This window comes from Microchirus variegatus (genome assembly GCF_963457635.1).
Source record: "Microchirus variegatus genome assembly, chromosome: 12".
Lineage (NCBI taxonomy): Eukaryota > Metazoa > Chordata > Actinopteri > Pleuronectiformes > Soleidae > Microchirus > Microchirus variegatus.
In genome coordinates, this window is record NC_139813.1 from 27,061,163 (window position 1) to 27,084,573 (window position 23,411).

General features: G+C 41.7%; 1 protein-coding gene across 1 annotated transcript in view; it reads left to right on the forward strand.

The window, feature by feature from the left end:
- The window catches only part of LOC310934860 (uncharacterized protein), a gene marked incomplete at both ends in the record, with an annotated part of 53,777 nt that overhangs the window by 17,970 nt on the left and 12,396 nt on the right, over positions 1–23,411 (forward strand). The window contains 22 exons of the mRNA XM_083898659.1: positions 615–788; positions 924–1,097; positions 7,610–7,699; positions 9,725–9,829; positions 10,078–10,187; positions 10,588–10,664; positions 10,787–10,985; positions 11,070–12,873; positions 12,970–13,143; positions 13,241–13,414; positions 13,548–13,721; positions 13,826–13,999; positions 14,133–14,306; positions 14,431–14,604; positions 16,628–16,674; positions 16,756–17,272; positions 19,832–19,921; positions 21,926–22,030; positions 22,279–22,383; positions 22,456–22,575; positions 22,959–23,037; positions 23,165–23,357. Of these exons, the coding sequence (XP_083754785.1) occupies positions 615–788; positions 924–1,097; positions 7,610–7,699; positions 9,725–9,829; positions 10,078–10,187; positions 10,588–10,664; positions 10,787–10,985; positions 11,070–12,873; positions 12,970–13,143; positions 13,241–13,414; positions 13,548–13,721; positions 13,826–13,999; positions 14,133–14,306; positions 14,431–14,604; positions 16,628–16,674; positions 16,756–17,272; positions 19,832–19,921; positions 21,926–22,030; positions 22,279–22,383; positions 22,456–22,575; positions 22,959–23,037; positions 23,165–23,357 (5,033 nt within the window). The remainder of the gene's footprint in view (positions 1–614; positions 789–923; positions 1,098–7,609; positions 7,700–9,724; positions 9,830–10,077; positions 10,188–10,587; positions 10,665–10,786; positions 10,986–11,069; positions 12,874–12,969; positions 13,144–13,240; positions 13,415–13,547; positions 13,722–13,825; positions 14,000–14,132; positions 14,307–14,430; positions 14,605–16,627; positions 16,675–16,755; positions 17,273–19,831; positions 19,922–21,925; positions 22,031–22,278; positions 22,384–22,455; positions 22,576–22,958; positions 23,038–23,164; positions 23,358–23,411) is intronic.

Sequence of the window (23,411 nt, forward strand, 5' to 3'; positions counted from 1 at the left end):
CTTTCTGAAGAACCATCAAAATCCAAGTATTCCAAATTGTTTAAAAACAAACCTGAACTGAATCATCTGCACCAGAGTGCTGTGGACAAGGCCTTACTGAGTCCAAATGGACACCTGGACTTGTTCCTCCGCTTCCTTCTTGGTCTTTCACTGGACTCCAATCAGAAGCTCTTAAGAGGTCTACTGTCACAAACAAGAAATAGCTCACAGACCAATTGGAAAACACTCGAGTACATCAAGAAGAAGATCAGTGAGAATCTATCAGCAGAGAGAAGCATCAACCTGTTCCACTGTCTGAATGAACTGAATGATTGTTCTCTTGTGGAGGAGATCCAAGAGTCCTTGAAATCTGGACGTCTGTCCACAGAGACACTGTCTCCTGCTCAGTGGTCAGCTCTGGTCTTCATCTTACTGTCATCAGGAAAAGATCTGGATGAGTTTGACCTGAAGAAGTTCTCTGCTTCAGAGGAGGCTCTTCTGAAGCTGCTGCCGGTGGTCAAAGCCTCCAACAAAGCTCTGTAAGTGGATCAATATATAAATATTAATAAGACATAATCTAAAGAGCACAAGATAAACATGTTTAACCTTTTGTTCATCACTGTTTTCTACCTCAGACTGAGTGGCTGTAACCTCTCAGAGAGAAGCTGTGAAGCTCTGTCCTCAGTCCTCAGCTCTGTGTCCTCTAGTCTGAGACACCTGGACCTGAGTAACAATGACCTTCAGGATTCAGGAGTGAAGCTGCTGTGTGATGGACTGAAGAGTCCTCACTGTTCTCTGGAGACTCTCAGGTCAGATCTCCATTTATTTGACAGTTGATCTTTTAAATTCTGATTTTGCTTCTTCAGGTTCTTCTTAATGAAGATGTTTAATATCTTCAGGATTTTCTGAATCATCATGAGTTCATCGTGTCTTCTTTACTCCAGTTTGTCAGGTTGTCTGGTCACAGAGGAAGGATGTTCTTCTCTGAACTCGGCTCTGAACTCCAAATCCTCCCTCCTGAAAAATCTGGACCTGAGTAACAATGACCTTCAGGATTCAGGAGTGAAGCTGCTGTGTGATGGACTGAAGAATCCTCACTGTTCTCTGGAGACTCTCAGGTCAGGTGATCCATGAAAGGGTTGTTTTCATTTCCTGTCCATAAGAACCATTTGTTACGATTCGAAATGACATTATTCAATCATCATTCCTTCATGTCTGTGTAGCACTCCCCTCAATAGACCTCATACTAAGGGCATGCTTCTGGGTTCCTTAATTATATTTGAACCCTAATTTTAAGTAATTTTCCCTAAAAGTAATTTGGATTTTGTTTTTTATACACACTCAACTATAGGTAATCACTATGCTCACCTTTGACTCTGACAAAGGAAATATCACAAAAAAAAATTTTTTTTAAATAAACAAATCAATTACAGTATTTACTTAAAGTTTAAACAAATTCGAAGAAACAGTAATACACTTTTACTGAAAATATGTTCAAAGTAAATTCTTAGTAGCAGATATACTCTCAACTTACATTCAAATTACCTTAAAACCTCTGAATAATAAGATTTCAGTTACTTTCAGTAATAAACCCAAACACAATTCAGTGGGCCCACACTTACTCACACACACATACACACAGCCGGCAATACAAACTAACCACGTTGCAGGCCTGATATGGTGACTTTTGTGTGCGTGGAAATCCAACTTTTACCCCCAACGATCCATGAACAGTAAAGGATAAGTTTTACCTCCAAACCAAACGATGACCGTTTACCCGATCTGTGTCTGGAAGCCGACTCTTCAGGTAGACTGGAACAAACTGGTGAGTGGTGATGGCGCCTCCTGCGCTGTCCGGGATGATGTCCAACGACGACAGGTCACACAGACACCGGCAACGTCCGAGCCGAACCCTCGTGCTCCCGCGGTGAGACCACAAGGTGCGGCCTATACCAGAAGCTGGTTTAACTACTCGCGGCTAAGTGCGTTGGCTTTGAAAGCGAATGCTAATACCACACTCAGTTAGCTCAGTAGCTGTGCTAAGCTAAAACTAGGCAGCTTCGCTAAAAGTTCCGAGCTGAAACTTCACAAACCGTACACAAACTACAGTAGTTCCAATGTCCGGGCTCCGAATGTCGAGCAGACAATCTCCTACACACTGAAAACTACACACTTAACTATTCTATTCTGTAGAATGTTCACGGTCATGCGTCTCCTTTGTGCCTCTTTTTCCTCTCGTCGTCGTTTTCACTCGCTCCAAAACACACACACTCCACTCGCTCACTTCCGGTCTAAACCTGTCAATCACACTTTTACCAATACCTGATCAGGATCACACTTCTTCCCCATCAGTACTTCCTCTCTCCCATAAGTTCCTTGAAAATAAAATGTAATATTTAACCATGTACATTTGTCAGGTTAATCTTATTTATTACACCTTACTCCTTTTATCAAAACTATTTAAACTTTTATGAACTATTACTTCTAGATTTTTAATAACAGATTTAACCAAACATGAAGTTTTTTAAACCATAACTTATCCATTATTTATTTTATGAATACGGATTCTTAACAGGGTTACATTTTCAAATGTTTAGTTTGTCAGGTTGTCTGGTCAGAAAGAAAGGATGTTCTTCTCTGACCTCAGCTCTGAACTCCAAAGCCTCCCATCTGAGAGAACTGGACCTGAGTAACAATGACCTTCAGGATTCAGGAGTGAAGCTGCTGTGTGATGGACTGAAGAGTCCTCACTGTTCTCTGGAGACTCTCAGGTCAGAACTCTGTTTATTTGACAATTCATCTTTTAAAATCCTGATTTTGCTTCTTCAGGTTCTTGTTGATGAAGATGTTCAACATCTTCAAGGTTTTCTAAACCACTGAGTTCATCATGTCTTCTTAACTCCAGTCTGTCAGGTTGTCTGGTCACAGAGGAAGGATGTTCTTCTCTGACCTCAGCTCTGAACTCCAAATCTTTCCTCCTGAAAAATCTGGACCTGAGTAACAATGACCTTCAGGATTCAGGAGTGAAGCTGCTGTGTGATGGACTGAAGAGTCCTCACTGTTCTCTGGAGACTCTCAGGTCAGAACTCTGTTTATTTGACAATTCATCTTTTAAAATCCTGATTTTGCTTCTTCAGGTTCTTGTTGATGAAGATGTTCAACATCTTCAAGGTTTTCTAAACCACTGAGTTCATCATGTCTTCTTAACTCCAGTCTGTCAGGTTGTCTGGTCACAGAGGAAGGATGTTCTTCTCTGACCTCAGCTCTGAACTCCAAATCTTTCCTCCTGAAAAATCTGGACCTGAGTAACAATGACCTTCAGGATTCAGGAGTGAAGCTGCTGTGTGATGGACTGAAGAGTCCTCACTGTTCTCTGGAGACTCTCAGGTCAGATCTCCGTTTATTTGACAGTTGATCTTTTAAATTCTGATTTTGCTTCTTCAGGTTCTTGTTAATGAAGATGTTCAATATCTTCAGGATTTTCTGAATCATCATGAGTTCATCATATCTTCTTAACTCCAGTCTGTCAGGTTGTCTGGTCACAGAAGAAGGATGTTCTTCTCTGACCTCAGCTCTAAACTCCAACCCCTCCCATCTGAGAGAACTGGACCTGAGCTTCAATCATCCAGGAGACTCAGGAAAGAAGCTTCTGTCTGATGGACTGAAGAGTCCACACTGGAGACTGGACACTCTCAGGTATTCTCCTCCTCTTCCTCCTCTGCTTCATGTTACACGATAAAAGATTATCCAAAACAATACATAAAAGCATTAAGAATCCTGGACATTATCCACCTGTGAGCTTCCTGAGTGACACAACTCTGTCTTAGAACCATAGATATTGGCTGAAGGGTTCCCTGGATCAGGTCTCTAGTCTCATGAGTCCAGAAGCCAAACCTTTGACGATGCCTTTCAAAATAAAACCACAACAAGAGCATTACAAAATATTACATAAGAAAAGGCAAAGGCATCACTGAACAACTGAAATGTATAATTACTCTCCACAGACAACACAGACTCTTCTACAGCTCCAAAATATGCCTGACTGACAAATCACTGTTTCATCAAATCACCAACTCTGGTTTGGTCAAAATAACCACTTCATTCACTAAATGAACGATGACTAAATGACTACTGTGTTAACAGAGTTGAGTAGATTTAGTACGAGCTTCATGGTGGCTCTTTTTAATGAAAACCACAGAAAACATGATCCTACTTTACAACTAAATGGTATAAACACACTTAGAATAGCAAACATGAACTTTCCTGTGTAATTCAAACATTCATCATTGTTTGAATGAATTTAAAATTCAGTGCTATACTCACATTTAAACGTCTTTGGCATCGTCTGGTCTAAACTGCAGGAGACAATTGAAGAATATTGCAACTGATTTTTGTGTTGTTCACATGGGGGCGCTGTTCAGAAAATGCGTAGCCGCCTGAAACTGTGGTCTCTGGTTCTGCAGACACCGTCTTCTCTCACACACCAGAGTGTAGTTCATAATTCTGTCCACCAGAGTGCGTTATTAAGACAACAGTTTGGACAAATGTTGGACACAAACTCATTCAGACTGTTTCTTCCTCCAGGATGGACCATGCTGGAGAGCAGAGGTTAAAACCAGGTGTCAGGAAGTGTAAGTATGGATTTACAGGAAATAACAACATATCAGCTGATCGTCAATAAACTGCAGCTGTGTCTTGTTGTCTTCATCAGATTCATGTGAACTGGAACTGGACACAAACACAATGAACAGAAAACTCAAACTGTCTGACAACAACAGGAAAGTGACCAATGTGACAGAAGATCAGTCGTATCCTGATCATCCAGACAGATTTGACTTCTGGCCTCAGCTGCTGTGTAGATCTGGTCTGACTGGTCGCTGTTACTGGGAGGTCGAGTGGAGAGGAACTGTTTTTATATCACTGAGTTACAGAGGAATCAAGAGGAAAGACAACAGTTATGGCTGTTGTTTTGGAAATAATAATCAGTCCTGGAGTCTGAGGTGGTCTGATGATCATGGTTACTATGTCCGTCACTGTGGGACAGAAACACACATCAGATCATCGTCTGTCTCTCACAGAGTATCAGTGTATGTGGACTGTCCTGCTGGGACTCTGTCCTTCTACAGAGTCTCCTCTGACTCACTGATCCACCTCCACACCTTCAGGACCACATTCACTGAACCACTTTATCCTGGGTTCTGTGTCTCTCCCGGTTCCTCAGTGTCTCTGTGTTCTCTGTAGAACATGAAGAGACAGCAGCTTCAGTCGTGTGGTGGACGAGGTCTCACTGTTTATAATCTGATGTTAAAGCTCGGCTCAGTAATTCATTGTTGAAACACTTTTGAATTCTCTTCACGTCCTGATGACCGTCAATAAATAAAGAGAAAAAACAAACTTGTATGTGTGAAATAAACATAAAGAACGATCGTCTGTCATTAACTGACCCGCCTACCTATGGAGGTACTGACTGTGCTGTGAGCGCCCCCTGCTGCTGAGAACCAGCCTGAAACACAGAGGTTCACATGTGAACGATCACAACATTTAACACTAAACTCTTTTCACCATCATTGATCAAAAATATTCCACAGTAACTTTGAATATTTTCATACAAACACAAACAATCCTAACCCTATACATTAAAATGTTCAATGATAAACAAACGTAAACGTCAGAGAACTTACATCTGTGTTGTTGATGCACAGATCAGGAACATCTGCTGACTCCTGCTGGTCATCACATGGAACTGACAGCAGCTTGACTTAGCTCCTCCTAGTGGACAGATAGCACACCTACATCATCTGTGACCCACGACCAGGCGGCTGCTTCACATAAAAATTCCAGCTCCATCGCAATCGGCCAATCAGGAGAGAGAACAGACCTGAATCCAGCCGCGGCTCGTTGGACCGGTTCTGACGTCGTCACTTTGACTCTGAAGGTATGAGGACGTGACTCTGTGTCCTCAGATCAGACACAGAAGGACGGCAGGACAGACCAGGGACAATCGTCAGCGTCTGGTGTCCACATGAAGGTGGACAGTGTGTGTGTGTGTGAGTGGACCTGAGCTCAGTTCAGCAGGTGAGAATAAATAAAATCACTGCTGAATCTTTACAATCTGACTTTGTCTTTTCAACATTCCTGCATGAAGCGTCTGAACTGGTCTGACAGCTTCAATCCACAAATCAACTTTGAGCCACTTTATTACGCTTCATAAGTCTCTGTCACGTCTGCACTGTTTCAATATTAAACCACGTTAGAAATCACACGATCGCGTTTCTTTCTCTGGTCAAAGATTTAACAAATCTGTTCTTTGAGTTTGCGATAAAGAAATTTAAAGCGACACAACGTCTAAAACGCTCTAACACAGTGGACTGTACCTGGTCTGAGGACATGGTTGTTTGGACATTAGAAGTCCTGAGTCACAGTTCATCACTATCATCGGTTTGTCAACAAATGTACAGGTTACTGCCACATATATTTGATAATAATGATACTATGAGTCTACGATTTGTTGCTGAGGAAGCCTGAACACAGAGGTAAGTTGAAGAGCTTCTTACCTGACCACCAGAGGGCGGGCTCTTCTGTTTAAACCAATGGACTCACCTGTAGTGAAGGGCCGTAAAGTGCGATGCTGTCGGCGTCTTGAGCGAGTCGTTTTTCAGAGCTGTGACGTTCACGAACGAGTCGAATCGAAACGATGAGAACCGAGTCGCAGTTGCAAACCGTTTCTTTTTATACGCAAATCGTCCACGCTGTCTTCACGTGACGTCTTCTGTATGAACTTGGGGGAGGAGCCGAGCACACAGCGCCAATAAAGCATATATTGGTGGGATGTGAACGTTTGAATCATTCTGATCCAAATCTTACCTTATAATTTACAACCAGTGATAATTTGCTATTTGGCTTCTGAGAAATAATGAAATATAAGAACGAGCGGCTCTTTGAATTAAAATGGATTCTCGAGATCCGGCTCCCTTCAAAGAGCCATAAATCCCAGCTCTAGTAGTTTTATCTTCAGACTTGTATCAGGCTGCACCGAGAACGCTGCACTTCTGTTAGCAGCAGCACAAATGTTAGCTTGGTTAAGACACCGCCTCACGTTTACACTGTTGTATATGTTCGTGTTTTGTAACTACCTTTTTACGTACTATGACACAAGCTGCTGTACTTTCACAAAATTCAGACAAAACTTCTGAGAACTTGTCGGCCATGATGGTTGGAGAGTAAACAACGCAGCACGGCGTCAAACATCATCAACATTGTTTTACAATTCCCTTCAAGTTAGTGTGAAAGTAACATAACTATTTATAGAAGGAACTATTTGTTCAGATGATTATTGATACTTTGGTTCTAACTCGTGAGAAACTGGTACCAAAACAGAACCAGTTCTGGATTTTCATCCCAATAACAAAAAGACGTCCACGTACGTTTTACTTGTTCTCTGACATTTGTGTTGGTGTTCTGCTCACACTAACATACCTGTGGTTCCTTTCATCTGGTCCATCTGGTGTTGCTGGATCTTCTTGCTCCTGCTGGACCTGATGATGATGATGATGATGTTGTTGTTGTGAGAAGCCTGAGGTCCACCCATGTTAGCAGAACTTGTAATGTGTGAGTTTTACTCTCCCAGCAGGTGGCGCTCTGCAATGAATCAGATCAAAGACAGTGAAGATAAAGCTCCGCCCTCTAAAACCACTCTGAGTGAGGAACATGAGGGTCAGAGGTGAGATGAGGATCTCATGGACCATGTGACTCATCTCCATGTCACAGCTCAGTGTTTTATTTACATGTCATGTCCTGTGTTTGTAGGAGGATCCATCAACAAGGACCAGACTCTGCTGGACCTGGACCCAGCTGTGTCTCCATGAAGAGTGACTGGTCCATGGGTGAACCTATAGACTTCAAACAAGAACAGAGGTCAGATGATGGAGGTCTTCACAGGTCAACAACACTAAATGATCCACCATGTCACACCAGAGACACCTAATATTTAGACATTCAAACCCAGACCCATGCAAAACTGAGACATTCTGGACACATGTCCCAAAAACACCCATCTCTTCCTCCAAAGGTTGGATCTGGGCCCATGAAAATATGGAACATCATGATGAAAAAAATTCATCCAGATCTGATATAAACATCTGAACTTATTAACAGGACTGAACCATGTTACATGATAAGTCTGATCCTGTACCAAATTTCAGTTTGGACAAAGATCTGTGGGTAGATTCTTACTAAAATAAAATATATTTGGGTGATCACCAACCCATCACAAAAACATTCAGATCCATTCGTTAACAACTCTGGACAGGAAGTTGCTAACATTAGGACAAACTTACAGAAATAAAAAACAATGCCAATGAAAACATAAGCTCTGGACTATAATCTGAAAGATTTACAACAACTGGAGCCAAGATCTGATTAATAATAATGAGTCAAGATTTTTTTTTAAAGTATAGTAAGTATATTACACCATTTATATAACCGATAAACTGTACAATAAAACATGAGAAAATTCCCCCAGTTCAGTGATTAAAAGTTCAGTTGCTTGGACTTGGACGACACTGCAATACAGTTGTGTCCATGATAACGATGCTATGATGATACAGTGATTCTGAGAACTTCACTAACTTCATTGCAAGACTATTTAATTTGTGATATATCGTGATGTAAGCCTAACAAAACAAGAAAAAGAGTATTTCTTCACAGTATTTGTATTCATACACAACAAAACCTCTGTTTCAAAAACCAGGGCTCGACAGTGCGACTGTTTTACTCTCATTTGTGAGTTAAAAAACATATATTTATAACAAAAACATTATATTGTTTTAACACTTATCTTATCACGTTGTAATGTGATACTGCTGTTTTCATTTTACTCGTGTGGCAGCAATGATTTCACACAAGCTACAGAAGGACTATATTGTGAACTGGACAAACTAATAAAACAACTTAGCTTAACTTAGTTATTTACATTAATTATATGAAATAAATCTCACAACAGGGTTTTGCCTAAATTTCCTCAACACTAAACACAACAAAATGCGTCTCAGCAGTGACATTTCACACTCACGCGTTCATATTTAGTCACAAATCCCGCCTGTTAACCGCGTTTCCCCCCTCACACAATAGGCTAACATTGTTAGCATACGCCTATGGGACTTTACATTGAGTTTGTTAGCTTAGCGGTTAGCGGACTTTTGCCGCGACTCCGTCTCCAACTATTTCCTCACGAACAAAGAAAACGACAGACTTCTCTTTACTCACCGCGAAACTCTGCGTCTCCCAGACGAACAGGAATATACGTGATTTTACTCACAATCAACACAGAACCAGTGTGTGCAGCTAGCGAAGCTAAGGTGAGCTAAACAAAATGGCGGAGAGACAACCACAGGTCAACTTTACAGCAAGGAATCGTCGGAGCCGCCCCCTACTGGCTGCTAGGTGGAATAACAACACATAAGTCAATAAAAACAAACTCACCACAGCATCAGTGAACACAAACAATCAAATAATTATACAGTCTCTATATTGTAAAGATGTTTATGTGGCTTTTTACATTGAATTTGTAGGAGAATTCATCAACAGGGACCGGACTCTACCGGACCTGGACCTGGAGAGAAGAGAATGAAGAGAGTATCACCAGAGAATCTTCTTCATAACGTCAGAAATTATCAGAGGTAAAAAGAAAAATAAGTTTGTTGTTTTCAGTAAAACATCCTTTTATGGATTTATTTCTCTTGATTAGGAACCAGCATGAAAAACCAGACTCTCCTGGACCTGGTCCTAGCGGTGTGTCCATGAAGAGTGACTGGTCCAAAAACCAAATTATTAACTTCAGCGAGCGTCAGAGGTGAGAAAACAAAATTGGTAGTTTGTTGTTTTCTGTAAAATAGCATTTTAAGAATATGTTTATTTGATAAGGAACCAGCATGAAAAACCAGACTCTCCTGGACCTGGTCCTAGCGGTGTGTCCATGAAGAGTGACTGGTCCAAAAACCAAATTATTACCTTCAGAGAGAGTCAGAGGTGAGAAAACAAAATGAGTAGTTTGTTGTTTTCTGTAAAACATAATTCTATGAATTTATTTCTCTTGATTAGGAACCAGCATGAAAAACCAGACTCTCCTGGACCTGGTCCCAGCGGTGTGTGTATGATGAGCGAAGCATCTATAGGCCGTTATATGAACTTCAAGGATGGAGAGAAACATGGTGAACAGATGTAAGAATTTCACACATATTCACACACTTACATGATCCTCCACCAGGGGGAGCCTGTCTCATCCAAACTCTTTGGTGGACCAATCTTGCATTTCTGTTTGAGGTTCCACTAAATGTCTTCAGCCTGTCCTCGTCTCTGAACAAATGTCCAGCAGTAAATCTGGTCAGAGTCTGTGATTGGTCAGGGACATATCGACAAGACACTCTGATTTTGTCTTTGAGAGTTCACACATACACACTAGAGACTGTCCTTCAGGGACTTTTGTCTTCAAGTTGTCAAACTCATGTCGTGTGAACTTGGCTGAAGAAGAAACGTAGGTGCAGCTCAGTGAAAACCGTGTCAGAATAAATGATTGTTTAGTAAATGACACTGAATCTTTTCTCCTCAGAGTTGATCAGCAGAGGACAGAGGTTCTCAGTGGTCAGTCTGTCCAGCAGCATGGAGCAGACCTGGACTCCATATTTAAGGTGTGTAAATGTACAAACATGACACTACTGTTAATATTGAAGCAGAGTCCTGGTCCTGACAGTCTGGATGCTGCTCTGTGGACCTGCAGGATCTCATTTCACTTCACGTTGTTCTGTTCCAGCTGCTGGAGGAGAACATCATCTGCTTTGTGAAGAACGAGCTGAAGAAGATCCAGAAGTTTCTGGGTCAGAGGGAGGATGAGGAGGTGTTGGATGGTGAAGATGAGGAGCAGAGGAGGAGCAGAGAGGCCTTTCTGAAGATCACAGACAACTTCCTGAGGAGGATGAAGCAGGAGAAGCTAGCTGACTGTCTGCAGAGCAGTAAGAGGACTTTTAATGTGAAAGGAAGAACTTCTCATTTTCTCAATGATCCACTCACTGAGTTATTTTCTTGTGTTCCTTCAGAAACCAGAGCTCCAGCTTGTCGACGTGAACTCAAATCAAACCTGAAGAAGAAGTTCCAGTGTTTGTTTGAGGGCGTGGCTAAAGCAGGAAACCCCACCCTTCTGAATGAGATCTTCACAGAGCTCTACATCACAGAGGGAGGGACTGGAGAGGTCAATGAAGAACATGAGGTCAGACAGATTGAAAGAGCTTCCTGGAAACCAGACAGAGCAGAAACAACCATCAGACAAGAAGACATCTTTAAAGCCTCAGCTGGAAGAGACGGACCAATCAGAAGAGTGATGACAAAGGGAGTGGCTGGCATTGGGAAAACAGTCTTAACACAGAAGTTCACTCTGGACTGGGCTGAAGACAAAAGCAACCAGGACATACAGTTCACATTTCCCTTCACCTTCAGAGAGCTGAATGTGCTGAAAGAGAAGAAGTACAGTTTGGTGGAACTCATCCATCACTTCTTCACTGAAACCAAAGAAGCAGGAATCTGCAGGTTTGAAGACTTGAAGGTGGTCTTCATCTTTGATGGTCTGGACGAGTGTCGACTTCCTCTGGACTTCCACAACACTGAGATCCTGACTGATGTCACAGCGTCCACCTCAGTGGACGTGCTGCTGACAAACCTCATCAGGGGGAAACTGCTTCCCTCTGCTCGCCTCTGGATAACCACACGACCTGCAGCAGCCAATCAGATCCCTCCTGACTGTGTTGACATGGTGACAGAGGTCAGAGGGTTCACAGATCCACAGAAGGAGGACTACTTCAGGAAGAGGTTCAGAGATGAGGAGCAGGCCAGGAGGATCATCTCCCACATCCAGACATCACGAAGCCTCCACATCATGTGTCACATCCCAGTCTTCTGCTGGATCACTGTAACAGTTCTGGAGAACATGTTGAAAACCAGAGATGGAGGAGAACTGCCCAAGACCCTGACTGAGATGTACGTCCACTTCCTGGTGGTTCAGTCCAAAGTGAAGAAGGTCAAATATGATGGAGGAGCTGAGACAGATCCACACTGGAGTCCAAAGAACAGGATGGTGATTGAGTCTCTGGGGAAACTGGCCTTTGAGCAGCTGCAGAAAGGAAACCTGATCTTCTATGAATCAGACCTGACAGAGTGTGGCATCGATATCACAGCAGCTTCAGTTTACTCAGGAGTCTTCACTCAGATCTTTAAAGAGGAGAGAGGCCTGTACCAGGACAAGGTCTTCTGCTTTGTCCATCTGAGTGTTCAGGAGTTTCTTGCTGCTCTTCATGTTCATCTGACCTTCATCAACTCTGGAACAAATATGCTTTCCGAGGAACCAACAATGAGCAACTGGTCCAGACTGTTTGGAATCAATCCTTTACTGAAACCTCTGCACCAGAGTGCTGTGGACAAGGCCTTACTGAGTCCAAATGGACACCTGGACTTGTTCCTCCGCTTCCTCCTTGGTCTTTCACTGGAGACCAATCAGAAGCTCTTAAGAGGTCTACTGACACAAACAAGAAGTAGCTCAAGTTCCAATCAGAAAACAGTCCAGTACATCAAGAAGAAGATCAGTGAGAATCTATCAGCAGAGAGAAGCATCAACCTGTTCCACTGTCTGAATGAACTGAATGATTGTTCTCTTGTGGAGGAGATCCAAGAGTCCCTCACATCAGGACATCTGTCCACAGAGACACTGTCTCCTGCTCAGTGGTCAGCTCTGGTCTTCATCTTACTGTCATCAGGAAAAGATCTGGACGAGTTTGACCTGAAGAAGTACTCTGCTTCAGAGAAGGCTCTTCTGAAGCTGCTGCCGGTGGTCAAAGCCTCCAACAATGCTCTGTAAGTGGATCAATATATAAATATTAATCAGACATATTCTAAAGACCACAAGATAAACATGTTTAACCTTTTGTTCATCACTGTTTTCTACCTCAGACTGAGTGACTGTAAACTCTCAGAGAGAAGCTGTGAAGCTCTGTCCTCAGTCCTCAGCTCTGTGTCCTCTAGTCTGAGACACCTGGACCTGAGTAACAATGACCTTCAGGATTCAGGAGTGAAGCTGCTGTGTGATGGACTGAAGAGTCCTCACTGTTCTCTGGAGACTCTCAGGTCAGAAATCCATTTGACTTTACTTTATGTTGTTGTTGATGAAGACATCTTCAGGATTTTCTAAACCACTGAGTTCATCATTTCTTCTTAACTCCAGTCTGTCAGGTTGTCTGGTCAGAAAGAAAGGATGTTCTTCTCTGACCTCAACTCTGAACTCCAAATCCTCCCTGCTGAAAAACCTGAATCTGAGTAACAATGACCTTCAGGATTCAGGAGTGAAGCTGCTGTGTGATGGACTGAAGAGTCCTCACTGTTCCCTGGAGACTCTCAGGTCAGAAGTCAGTATATTTGACAGTTGGTCCATTGAATCCTGATTTGGCTTCTTTAGGTTCTTTTTGATGAAGATGTTCAACATCTTCAGGATTTTCTGAATCACTGAGTTCATCATGTCTTCTTAACTCCAGTCTGTCAGGTTGTCTGGTCACAGAGGAAGGATGTTCTTCTCTGAACTCGGCTCTGAACTCCAAATCCTCCCTCCTGAAAAATCTGGACCTGAGTAACAATGACCTTCAGGATTCAGGAGTGAAGCTGCTGTGTGATGGACTGAAGAGTCCTCACTGTTCTCTGGAGACTCTCAGGTCAGAAATCCATTTTACTTTACTTTATGTTGTTGTTGATGAAGATGTTCAACATCTTCAGGATTTTCTAAACCACTGAGTTCATCATGTCTTCTTAACTCCAGTCTGTCAGGTTGTCTGGTCACAGAGGAAGGATGTTCTTCTCTGACCTCAGCTCTGAACTCCAATCCCTCCCATTTGAGAGAACTGGACCTGAGTAAAAATGACCTTCAGGATTCAGGAGTGAAGCTGCTGTGTGATGGACTGAAGAGTCCTCATTGTTCTCTGGAGACTCTCAGGTCACAAATCCTTTTATTTGACAGTTGATCTGTTGAATCCTGATTTTTCTTCTTCGGGTTCTTTTCAACTAAGATGTTCAACATCTTCAGGATTTTCTGAATCACTGAGTTCATCATGTCTTCTTAACTCCAGTCTGTCAGGTTGTCTGGTCACAGAGGAAGGATGTTCTTCTCTGACCTCAGCTCTGATTTCCAACCCCTCCCATCTGAGACACCTGGACCTGAGTAACAATGACCTTCAGGATTCAGGAGTGAAGCTGCTGTGTGATGGACTGAAGAGTCCTCACTGTTCTCTGGAGACTTTCAGGTCAGAACTCCGTTTATTCGACAGTTGATCTTTTACATTCTGATTTTGCTTCTTCAGTTTCTTGTTGATGAAGACCTTCAGGATTTTCTGAATCACTGAGTTCATCATATCTTCTTAACTCCAGTCTGTCAGGTTGTCTGGTCACAGAGGAAGGATGTTCTTCTCTGACCTCAGCTCTGAACTCCAACCCCTCCAATCTGAGAGAACTGGACCTGAGCTACAATCATCCAGGAGACTCAGGAAAGAAGCTTCTGTCTGATGGACTGAAGAGTCCACACTGGAGACTGGACACTCTCAGGTATTCTCCTCCTCTTCTGCTTCATGTTCAACAGTAATATTTAAACTTGTAAGTAGGGATGGGGCCGAACCGATCCAGTATCGGTATCGGGTTCCGCTACAGATGTAATTGACATATCGGAAATCTCTATAGTTGGATCGGAAATGTACGATCTGTCTGTGTGTGTGTCTGCTGAAATGTCTCCACAAGTGATTCCCTGACTGCTCTGCTAGCTGGCTGCAAAAAGTGGAATGGGTTTCCTGAACTGAAGCGTGTCTCGATGAGACGCGGATTGATGATCCACGACTTCGTTCAGGAAATCCATTCCACAGTTTACAGCTAGCAGGTGAGCATGATTGACCAGTAGTTAACCAGGAAGTTCAGCTCCGCAACCTGCAGCCGTCACCGTTTTAAACGCCTGCTCGCTGAAGAGAACAGTACTGACAGCGGCATAAAAACAATGAAAATCACATGACTCCAAGCCAGGGTTCAAGTTAGCCGGTATATATGCCGGTTTTTGGCTGTTGTCACGTGAATTTAGCTGGCGAAAAAAAACATCACCGGTTGAAATCAATGATTAACACGGAGAGGGTTTTTTTTTTTTTTTTTTTTTTTACGCCGGCATCGCGTTGTGGTTGGAGATTGAACATTCACAGCTTGTCTGTGACTCAGTTTGTGTGTGCGCTGCTCTGCGCTCACTGTGTGTGTGTGTGTGAGAGAGAGACTCTCTGCCCACAGTAAATAAAGTTAGCTGGATCTCACTCTGTGCAACAGAATTGTAAAAAAAAATAAAACAATTGCCAGGGGTCCGTAAAGTCGCTGTAAACGTTATAAAAGTCATACATATCATACTTGCCTGTATAAAGGAGTTTATTAAAGCCTTATAATCGAAATGATGATAATGACAATGATGATAATAATATTAAAGCAAACAGAGCATCCATATCAGAATAGTATCGGTATCGGCAGATATCTAAATTCAGAATATCGAAATCGGAAGAGAAAAAAAGTGGATCGGTGCATCCCTACTTGTAAGCAGGTTCAGATTGAAGATTTTCAGCTGAATAAAAACAGACGTTGGTAATAATAGTTTTTTTTGGAACATTTATTAGTTTCTGCAGTAAAAACAACATCCAATTCAAAATAATTGATATGAACTGGATCCAAACTAAATACTAATGAAGTTGAATAATTCCTGACTGGCTTAAATTATAAAGTAAATACCTGAAAACTGTGTCTTTTCCTCTGCAGTTCAGTCATTAACATCCTGCATGTGAGCTGGAGCTTCCTCAGTGACTCAACTCTGTCTTAGAACCATATATATTGGCTGAAGGGTTCACTGGATCAGGTCTCTAGTCTCATGAGTCCAGAACCCAAACCTTTGACGATGCCTTTCAAAATAAAACCACAACAAGAGCATTAAGAAATCACTGAACAACTGAAATGTATAATTACTCTCCACAGACAACACAGACTCTTCTACAGCTCCAAAATATGCCTGACTGACAAATCACTGTTTCATCAAATCACCAACTCTGGTTTGGTCAAAATAACCACTTCATTCACTAAATGAACGATGACTAAATGACTACTGTGTTAACAGAGTTGAGTAGATTTAGTACGAGCTTCATGGTGGCTCTTTTTAATGAAAACCACAGAAAACATGATCCTACTTTACAACTAAATGGTATAAACACACTTAGAATAGCAAACATGAACTTTCCTGTGTAATTCAAACATTCATCATTGTTTGAATGAATTTAAAATTCAGTGCTATACTCACATTTAAACGTCTTTGGCATCGTCTGGTCTAAACTGCAGGAGACAATTGAAGAATATTGCAACTGATTTTTGTGTTGTTCACATGGGGGCGCTGTTCAGAAAATGCGTAGCCGCCTGAAACTGTGGTCTCTGGTTCTGCAGACACCGTCTTCTCTCACACACCAGAGTGTAGTTCATAATTCTGTCCACCAGAGTGCGTTATTAAGACAACGGTTTGGACAAATGTTGGACACAAACTCATTCAGACTGTTTCTTCCTCCAGGATGGACCATGCTGGAGAGCAGAGGTTAAAACCAGGTCTCAGGAAGTGTAAGTATGGATTTACAGAAAATAACAACATATCAGCTGATCGTCAATAAACTGCAGCTGTGTCTTGTTGTTCTTCATCAGATTCATGTGAACTGGAACTGGACACAAACACAATGAACAGAAAACTCAAACTGTCTGACAACAACAGGAAAGTGACCAATGTGAGAGAAGATCAGTCGTATCCTGATCATCCAGACAGATTTGACTACTATAATCAGCTGCTGTGTAGATCTGGTCTGACTGGTCTCTGTTACTGGGAGGTCGAGTGGAGAGGAACTGTTTTTATATCACTGAGTTACAGAGGAATCAAGAGGAAAGGCAACAGTTATGACTGTTTGTTTGGACATAATAATCAGTCCTGGAGTCTGTTCTGCTCTGATGATGATGGTTACTCTGTCCTTCACTGTGATACAGAAACACCCATCACATCATCGTCTGTCTCTCACAGAGTATCAGTGTATGTGGACTGTCCTGCTGGGACTCTGTCCTTCTACAGAGTCTCCTCTGACTCACTGATCCACCTCCACACCTTCAGGACACCATTCACTCAACCACTTTATCCTGGGTTCTTTGTCTGGCTTGGTTCCTCAGTGTCTCTGTGTTCTCTGTAGAACATGAAGAGACAGCAGCTTCAGTCGTGTGGTGGACGAGGTCTCACTGTTTATAATCTGATGTTAAAGCTCGGCTCAGTAATTCATTGTTGAAACACCTTTGAATTCTCTTCACGTCCTGATGAACGTCAATAAATAAAGAGAAAAACAAACTTGTATGTGTGAAATAAACATAAAGAACGATCGTCTGTCATTAACTGACCCGCCTACCTATGGAGGTACTGACTGTGCTGTGAGCGCCCCCTGCTGCTGAGAACCAGCCTGAAACACAGAGGTTCACATGTGAACGATCACAACATTTAACACTAAACTCTTTTCACTTTCATTGATCGAAAATATTCCACAGTAACTTTGAATATTTTCATACAAACACAAACAATCCTAACCCTATACATTAAAATGTTCAATGATAAACAAACGTAAACGTCAGAGAACTTACATCTGTGTTGTTGATGCACAGATCAGGAACATCTGCTGACTCCTGCTGGTCATCACATGGAACTGACAGCAGCTGCTCCTGCCGCTTGACTTAGCTCCTCCTAGTGGACAGATAGCACACCTACATCATCTGTGACCCATGACCAGTGGTCTCATGTATAAACAGTGTTCTGTGAGTTCTAACTTTAACCTCAGTAACACTTGTGTCCATAGGTAAGTGTCAGTTGGAGGAATCATGAATTATGTTCATAAAGCGTTAAAACACGTCACTCACCTTTAAAGAAGCAAACATTGATACGTGCTTCATAAAAGACTTCCTGGATTCCTCGACACGCCCAGAAGCCTCGGCACAGTTTGTCCCATCACTAGATGAGATTTGATTCTGTTAATATTTGACTCCAGTTGATCCAGTTGAGTCTAAAGTTCAGATCAAAGCAGTTACTTGATCAGAATCATCAAATTTCCTTCAGATAACACTTGAGAAAACGTTGCTCTCTGGTTTGTTTCCTGTTCAAAGCAGCAGAATAACTTTCAACAGCTTCATGACGATTACTTCTTACCATCAGAAGGTAACGGAACTGAACTCATCTCATCAAACATCGGTAAAAGAAATGTTTAAGCTTTAACTTTTTGTCGACGTGATGTTTTTACTGTGAAGCTTCATGAATCTCTGACGTCACTAAACTCTGATGTTTGAAAATGTTTGTAAATCACTGGTTTATTGAACACTTGTGGTTTTGGTGAGAGAGAAGATCTGCTGGACTGAAAGATCAGATAATGACTGATACTTTTATGTTTCAGATGAAAACAGATTACAACCATTGTAGGCAAAAAAAACTGAAATCATGTTTTGATAAGATTTAATTAACTAAGTTAAATATAGCATTTCCTCTCTAACATACATATCTATCTATCTATTGGCTAGATGGAGGTAAGTTGAACAGCTTCTTACCTGACCACCAGAGGGCGGGCTCTTCTGTTTTAACCAGTGGACTCACCTGCAGTGAAGGGCTGTAAAGTGTGATGCTAACACGTGTGACACGTTTGTGCGGCTCGTGACGTCTTCTGTATCAACGTGGGGGAGGAGCCGAGCACAAAGCCCCGCCCCAACTGACCGAGTGACTCCAAAACAAAACACTTCCTGTCTCGTTGCTGCCGTTGACACACACACAAAAGGAGGAGGTAACGTTGAGAGCGGCGCGCTAAAATAATTAATTGTTGCCTGATAATTTTTTATTGTGCCACAAAGTCCAAAATTGTGATCTCACTGTGAAAGCATGGGGATATGGCGCCACCTTATGGGATGTTTACAATGAAAACACAAGACAAATGAAAAAAATAACCAATATTTCAGAAAAACTTCCACCAATAAAGTATATATTGGTGGGATGTGTACGTTTGAATCATTCTGATCCAAATCTTACCTTATAATTTACAACCAGTGATTATTTTCTATTTGGCTTCTGAGAAATAATGAAATATAAGAACGAGCCGAGTGTTTTGAACGGCTCTTTGAAGGGAACGGCTCCTCAAGATCCGGCTCCCTTCAAAGAGCCATAAATCCCAGCTCTAGTAGTTTTATCTTCAGACTTGTATCAGGCTGCACCGAGGACGCTGCACTTCTGTTAGCAGTAGCACAAATGTTAGCTTGGTTAAGACACCGCACAATGTCAAACATCGTCATGTGACAGCAGCAGTTTCATCATCATTACCAGACGACTGGGAAGAGACCTGAGCGAGCATTATTTTATAATTCCCTAGAAGTTAGTGTGAAAGTAACATAACTATTTATAGAAGGAACTATTTGTTCAGATAATTATTGATACTTTGGTTCCAACTCATGAGAAATTGGTACCAAAACAGAACCAGTTCTGGATTTTCATCCCAATAACAAAAAGACGTCCACGTACGTTTTACTTGTTCTCTGACGTTTGTGTTGGTTCTGCTCACACTAACATACCTGTGGTTCCTTTCATCTGGTCCATCTGGTGTTGCTGGATCTTCTTGCTCCTGCTGGACCTGATGATGATGATGATGATGTTGTTAGAAGCCTGAGGTCCACCCATGTTAGCAGAACTTGTAATGTGTGACTTTTACTCTCCCAGCAGGTGGCGCTCTGCAATGAATCAGATCAAAGACAGTGAAGATGAAGCTCCGCCCTCTAAAACCACTCTGTGTGAGGAACATGAGGGTCAGAGGTGAGATGAGGATCTCATGGACCATGTGACAGCTCAGTGTTTTATTTACATGTCATGTCCTGTGTTTGTAGGAGGATCCATCAACAGAGACCAGACTCTGCTGGACCTGGACCCAGCTGTGTCTCCATGTCGAGTGACTGGTCCATGAATCAACCTATGAACTTCAAACAAGAACAGAGGTTAGATGATGGAGGTCTTCACAGGTCAACAACACTAAATGATCCACCATGTAACACCAGAGACACCTAATATTTAGACATTCAAACCCAGACCCATGCAAAACTGAGACATTCTGGACACATGTCCCAAAAACACCCATCTCTTCCTCCAAAGGTTGGATCTGGGCCCATGAAAATATGGAACATCATGATGAAAAAAATTCATCCAGATCTGATATAAACATCTGAACTTATTAACAGGACTGAACCATGTTACATGATAAGTCTGATCCTGTACCAAATTTCAGTTTGGACAAAGATCTGTGGGTAGATTCTTACTAAAATAAAATATATTTGGGTGATCACCAACCCATCACAAAAACATTCAGATCCATTCGTTAAAAACTCTGGACAGGAAGTTGCTAACATTAGGACAAACTTACAGAAATAAAAAACAATGTCAATGAAAACATAAGCTCTGGACTATAATCTGAAAGATTTACAACTGGAGCCAAGATCTGATTAATAAAAATGAGTCAAGATTTAAAAAAAAAAAAAGTATAGAAAGTATATTCCACCATTTATTTAACTGATAAACTGTACAATAACACATTAGAAAATTCCCCCAGTTCAGTGATTAAAAGTTCAGTTGCTTGGACTTGGACGACACTGCAATACAGTTGTGTCCATGATAACGATGCTATGATGATACAGTGATTCTGAGAACTTCACTAAATTCATTGCAAGACTATTTAATTTGTGATATATCGTGATGTAAGCCTAACAAAACAAGAAAAAGAGTATTTCTTCACAGTATTTGTATTTATACACAACAAAACCTCTGTTTCAAAAACCAGGGCTCGACAGTGCGAGTGTTTTACTCTCATTTGTGAGTTAAAAAACATATATTTATAACAAAAACATTATATTGTTTTAACACTTATCTTATCACGTTGTAATGTGATACTGTTGTTTTTATTTTACTCGTGTGGCAGCAATGATTTCACACAAGCTACAGAAGGACTATATTGTGAACTGGACAAACTAATAAAACAACTTAGCAGTTATTTACATTAATTATATGAAATAAATCTCACAACAGGGTTTTGTCTAAATTTCCTCAACACTAAACACAACAAAATGCGTCTCAGCAGTGACATTTCACACTCACGCGTTCATATTTAGTCACAAATCCCGCCTGTTAACCGCGTTTCCCCATTCACACAATAGGCTAACATTGTTAGCATACGCCTATGGGACTTTACATTGAGTTTGTTAGCTTAGCGGTTAGCGGACTTTTGCCGCGACTCCGTTTACAACTATTTCCTCACGAACAAAGAAAACGACAGACTTCTCTTTACTCACCGCGAAACTCTGCGTCTCCCAGACGAACAGGAATATACGTGATTTGACTCACAATCAACACAGAACCTGTGTGTGCAGCTAGCGAAGCTAAGGTGAGCTAAACAAAATGGCGGAGAGACAACAACAGGTCAACTTTACAGCAAGGAATGGTGGGAGCCGCCCCCTGCTGGCTGCTAGGTGGAATTACAACAAATAAGTCAATAAAAACAAACTCACCACAGCATCAGTGAACACAAACAATCAAATAATTATACAGTCTCTATATTGTAAAGATGTTTATGTGGCTTTTTACATTGAATTTGTAGGAGAATCCATCAACAGGGACCGGACTCTACCGGACCTGGACCTGGAGAGAAGAGAATGAAGAGAGTATCATCAGAGAATCTTCTTCATAATGTCAGAAATTATCAGAGGTAAAAAGAAAAATAAGTTTGTTGTTTTCAGTAAAACATCCTTTTATGGATTTATTTCTCTTGATTAGGAACCAGCATGAAAAACCGGACTCTCCTGGACCTGGTCCTAGCGGTGTGTCCATGAAGAGTGACTGGTCCAAAAACCAAATTATTAACTTCAGCGAGCGTCAGAGGTGAGAAAACAAAATTGGTAGTTTGTTGTTTTCTGTAAAATAGCATTTTAAGAATATGTTTATTTGATAAGGAACCAGCATGAAAAACCAGACTCTCCTGGACCTGGTCCTAGCGGTGTGTCCATGAAGAGTGACTGGTCCAAAAACCAAATTATTACCTTCAGAGAGAGTCAGAGGTGAGAAAACAAAATGAGTAGTTTGTTGTTTTCTGTAAAACATTATTCTATGAATTTATTTCTCTTGATTAGGAACCAGCATGAAAAACCAGACTCTCCTGGACCTGGTCCTAGCGGTGTGTCCATGAAGAGTGACTGGTCCAAAAACCAAATTATTAACTTCAGCGAGCGTCACAGGTGAGAAAACAAAATGAGTAGTTTGTTGTTTTCTGTAAAACATAATTCTATGAATTTATTTCTCTTGATTAGGAACCAGCATGAAAAACCAGACTCTCCTGGACCTGGTCCCAGCGGTGTGTGTATGATGAGCGAAGCATCTATAGGCCATTATATGAACTTCAAGGATGGAGAGAAACATGGTGAACAGATGTAAGAAATGCACACATATTCACACACTTACATGATCCTCCACCAGGGGGAGCCTGTCTCATCCAAACTCTTTGGTGGACCAATCTTGCATTTCTGTTTGAGGTTCCACTAAATGTCTTCAGCCTGTCCTCGTCTCTGAACAAATGTCCAGCAGTAAATCTGGTCAGAGTCTGTGATTGGTCAGGGACATATCGACAAGACACTCTGATTTTGTCTTTGAGAGTTCACACAAACACACTAGAGACTGTCCTTCAGGGACTTTTGTCTTCAAGTTTTCAAACTCATGTCGTGTGAACTTGGCTGAAGAAGAAACGTAGGTGCAGCTCAGTGAAAACCTCGTTAGAACCTTGTTTAGTAAATGACACTGAATGTTTTCTCCTCAGAGTTGATCAGCAGAGGACAGAGGTTCTCAGTGGTCAGTCTGTCCAGCAGCATGGAGCAGACCTGGACTCCATATTTAAGGTGTGTAAATGTACAAACATGACACTACTGTTAATATTGAAGCAGAGTCCTGGTCCTGACAGTCTGGATGCTGCTCTGTGGACCTGCAGGATCTCATTTCACTTCACATGTTCTGTTCCAGCTGCTGGAGGAGAACATCATCTGCTTTGTGAAGAACGAGCTGAAGAAGATCCAGAAGGTTCTGGGTCAGAGGGAGGATGAGGAGGTGTTGGATGGTGAAGATGAGGAGCAGAGGAGGAGCAGAGAGGCCTTTCTGAAGATCACAGAGAACTTCCTGAGGAGAATGAAGCAGGAGAAGCTAGCTGACTGTCTGCAAAGCAGTAAGAGGACTTTTAATGTGAAAGGAAGAACTTCTCATTTTCTCAATGATCCAC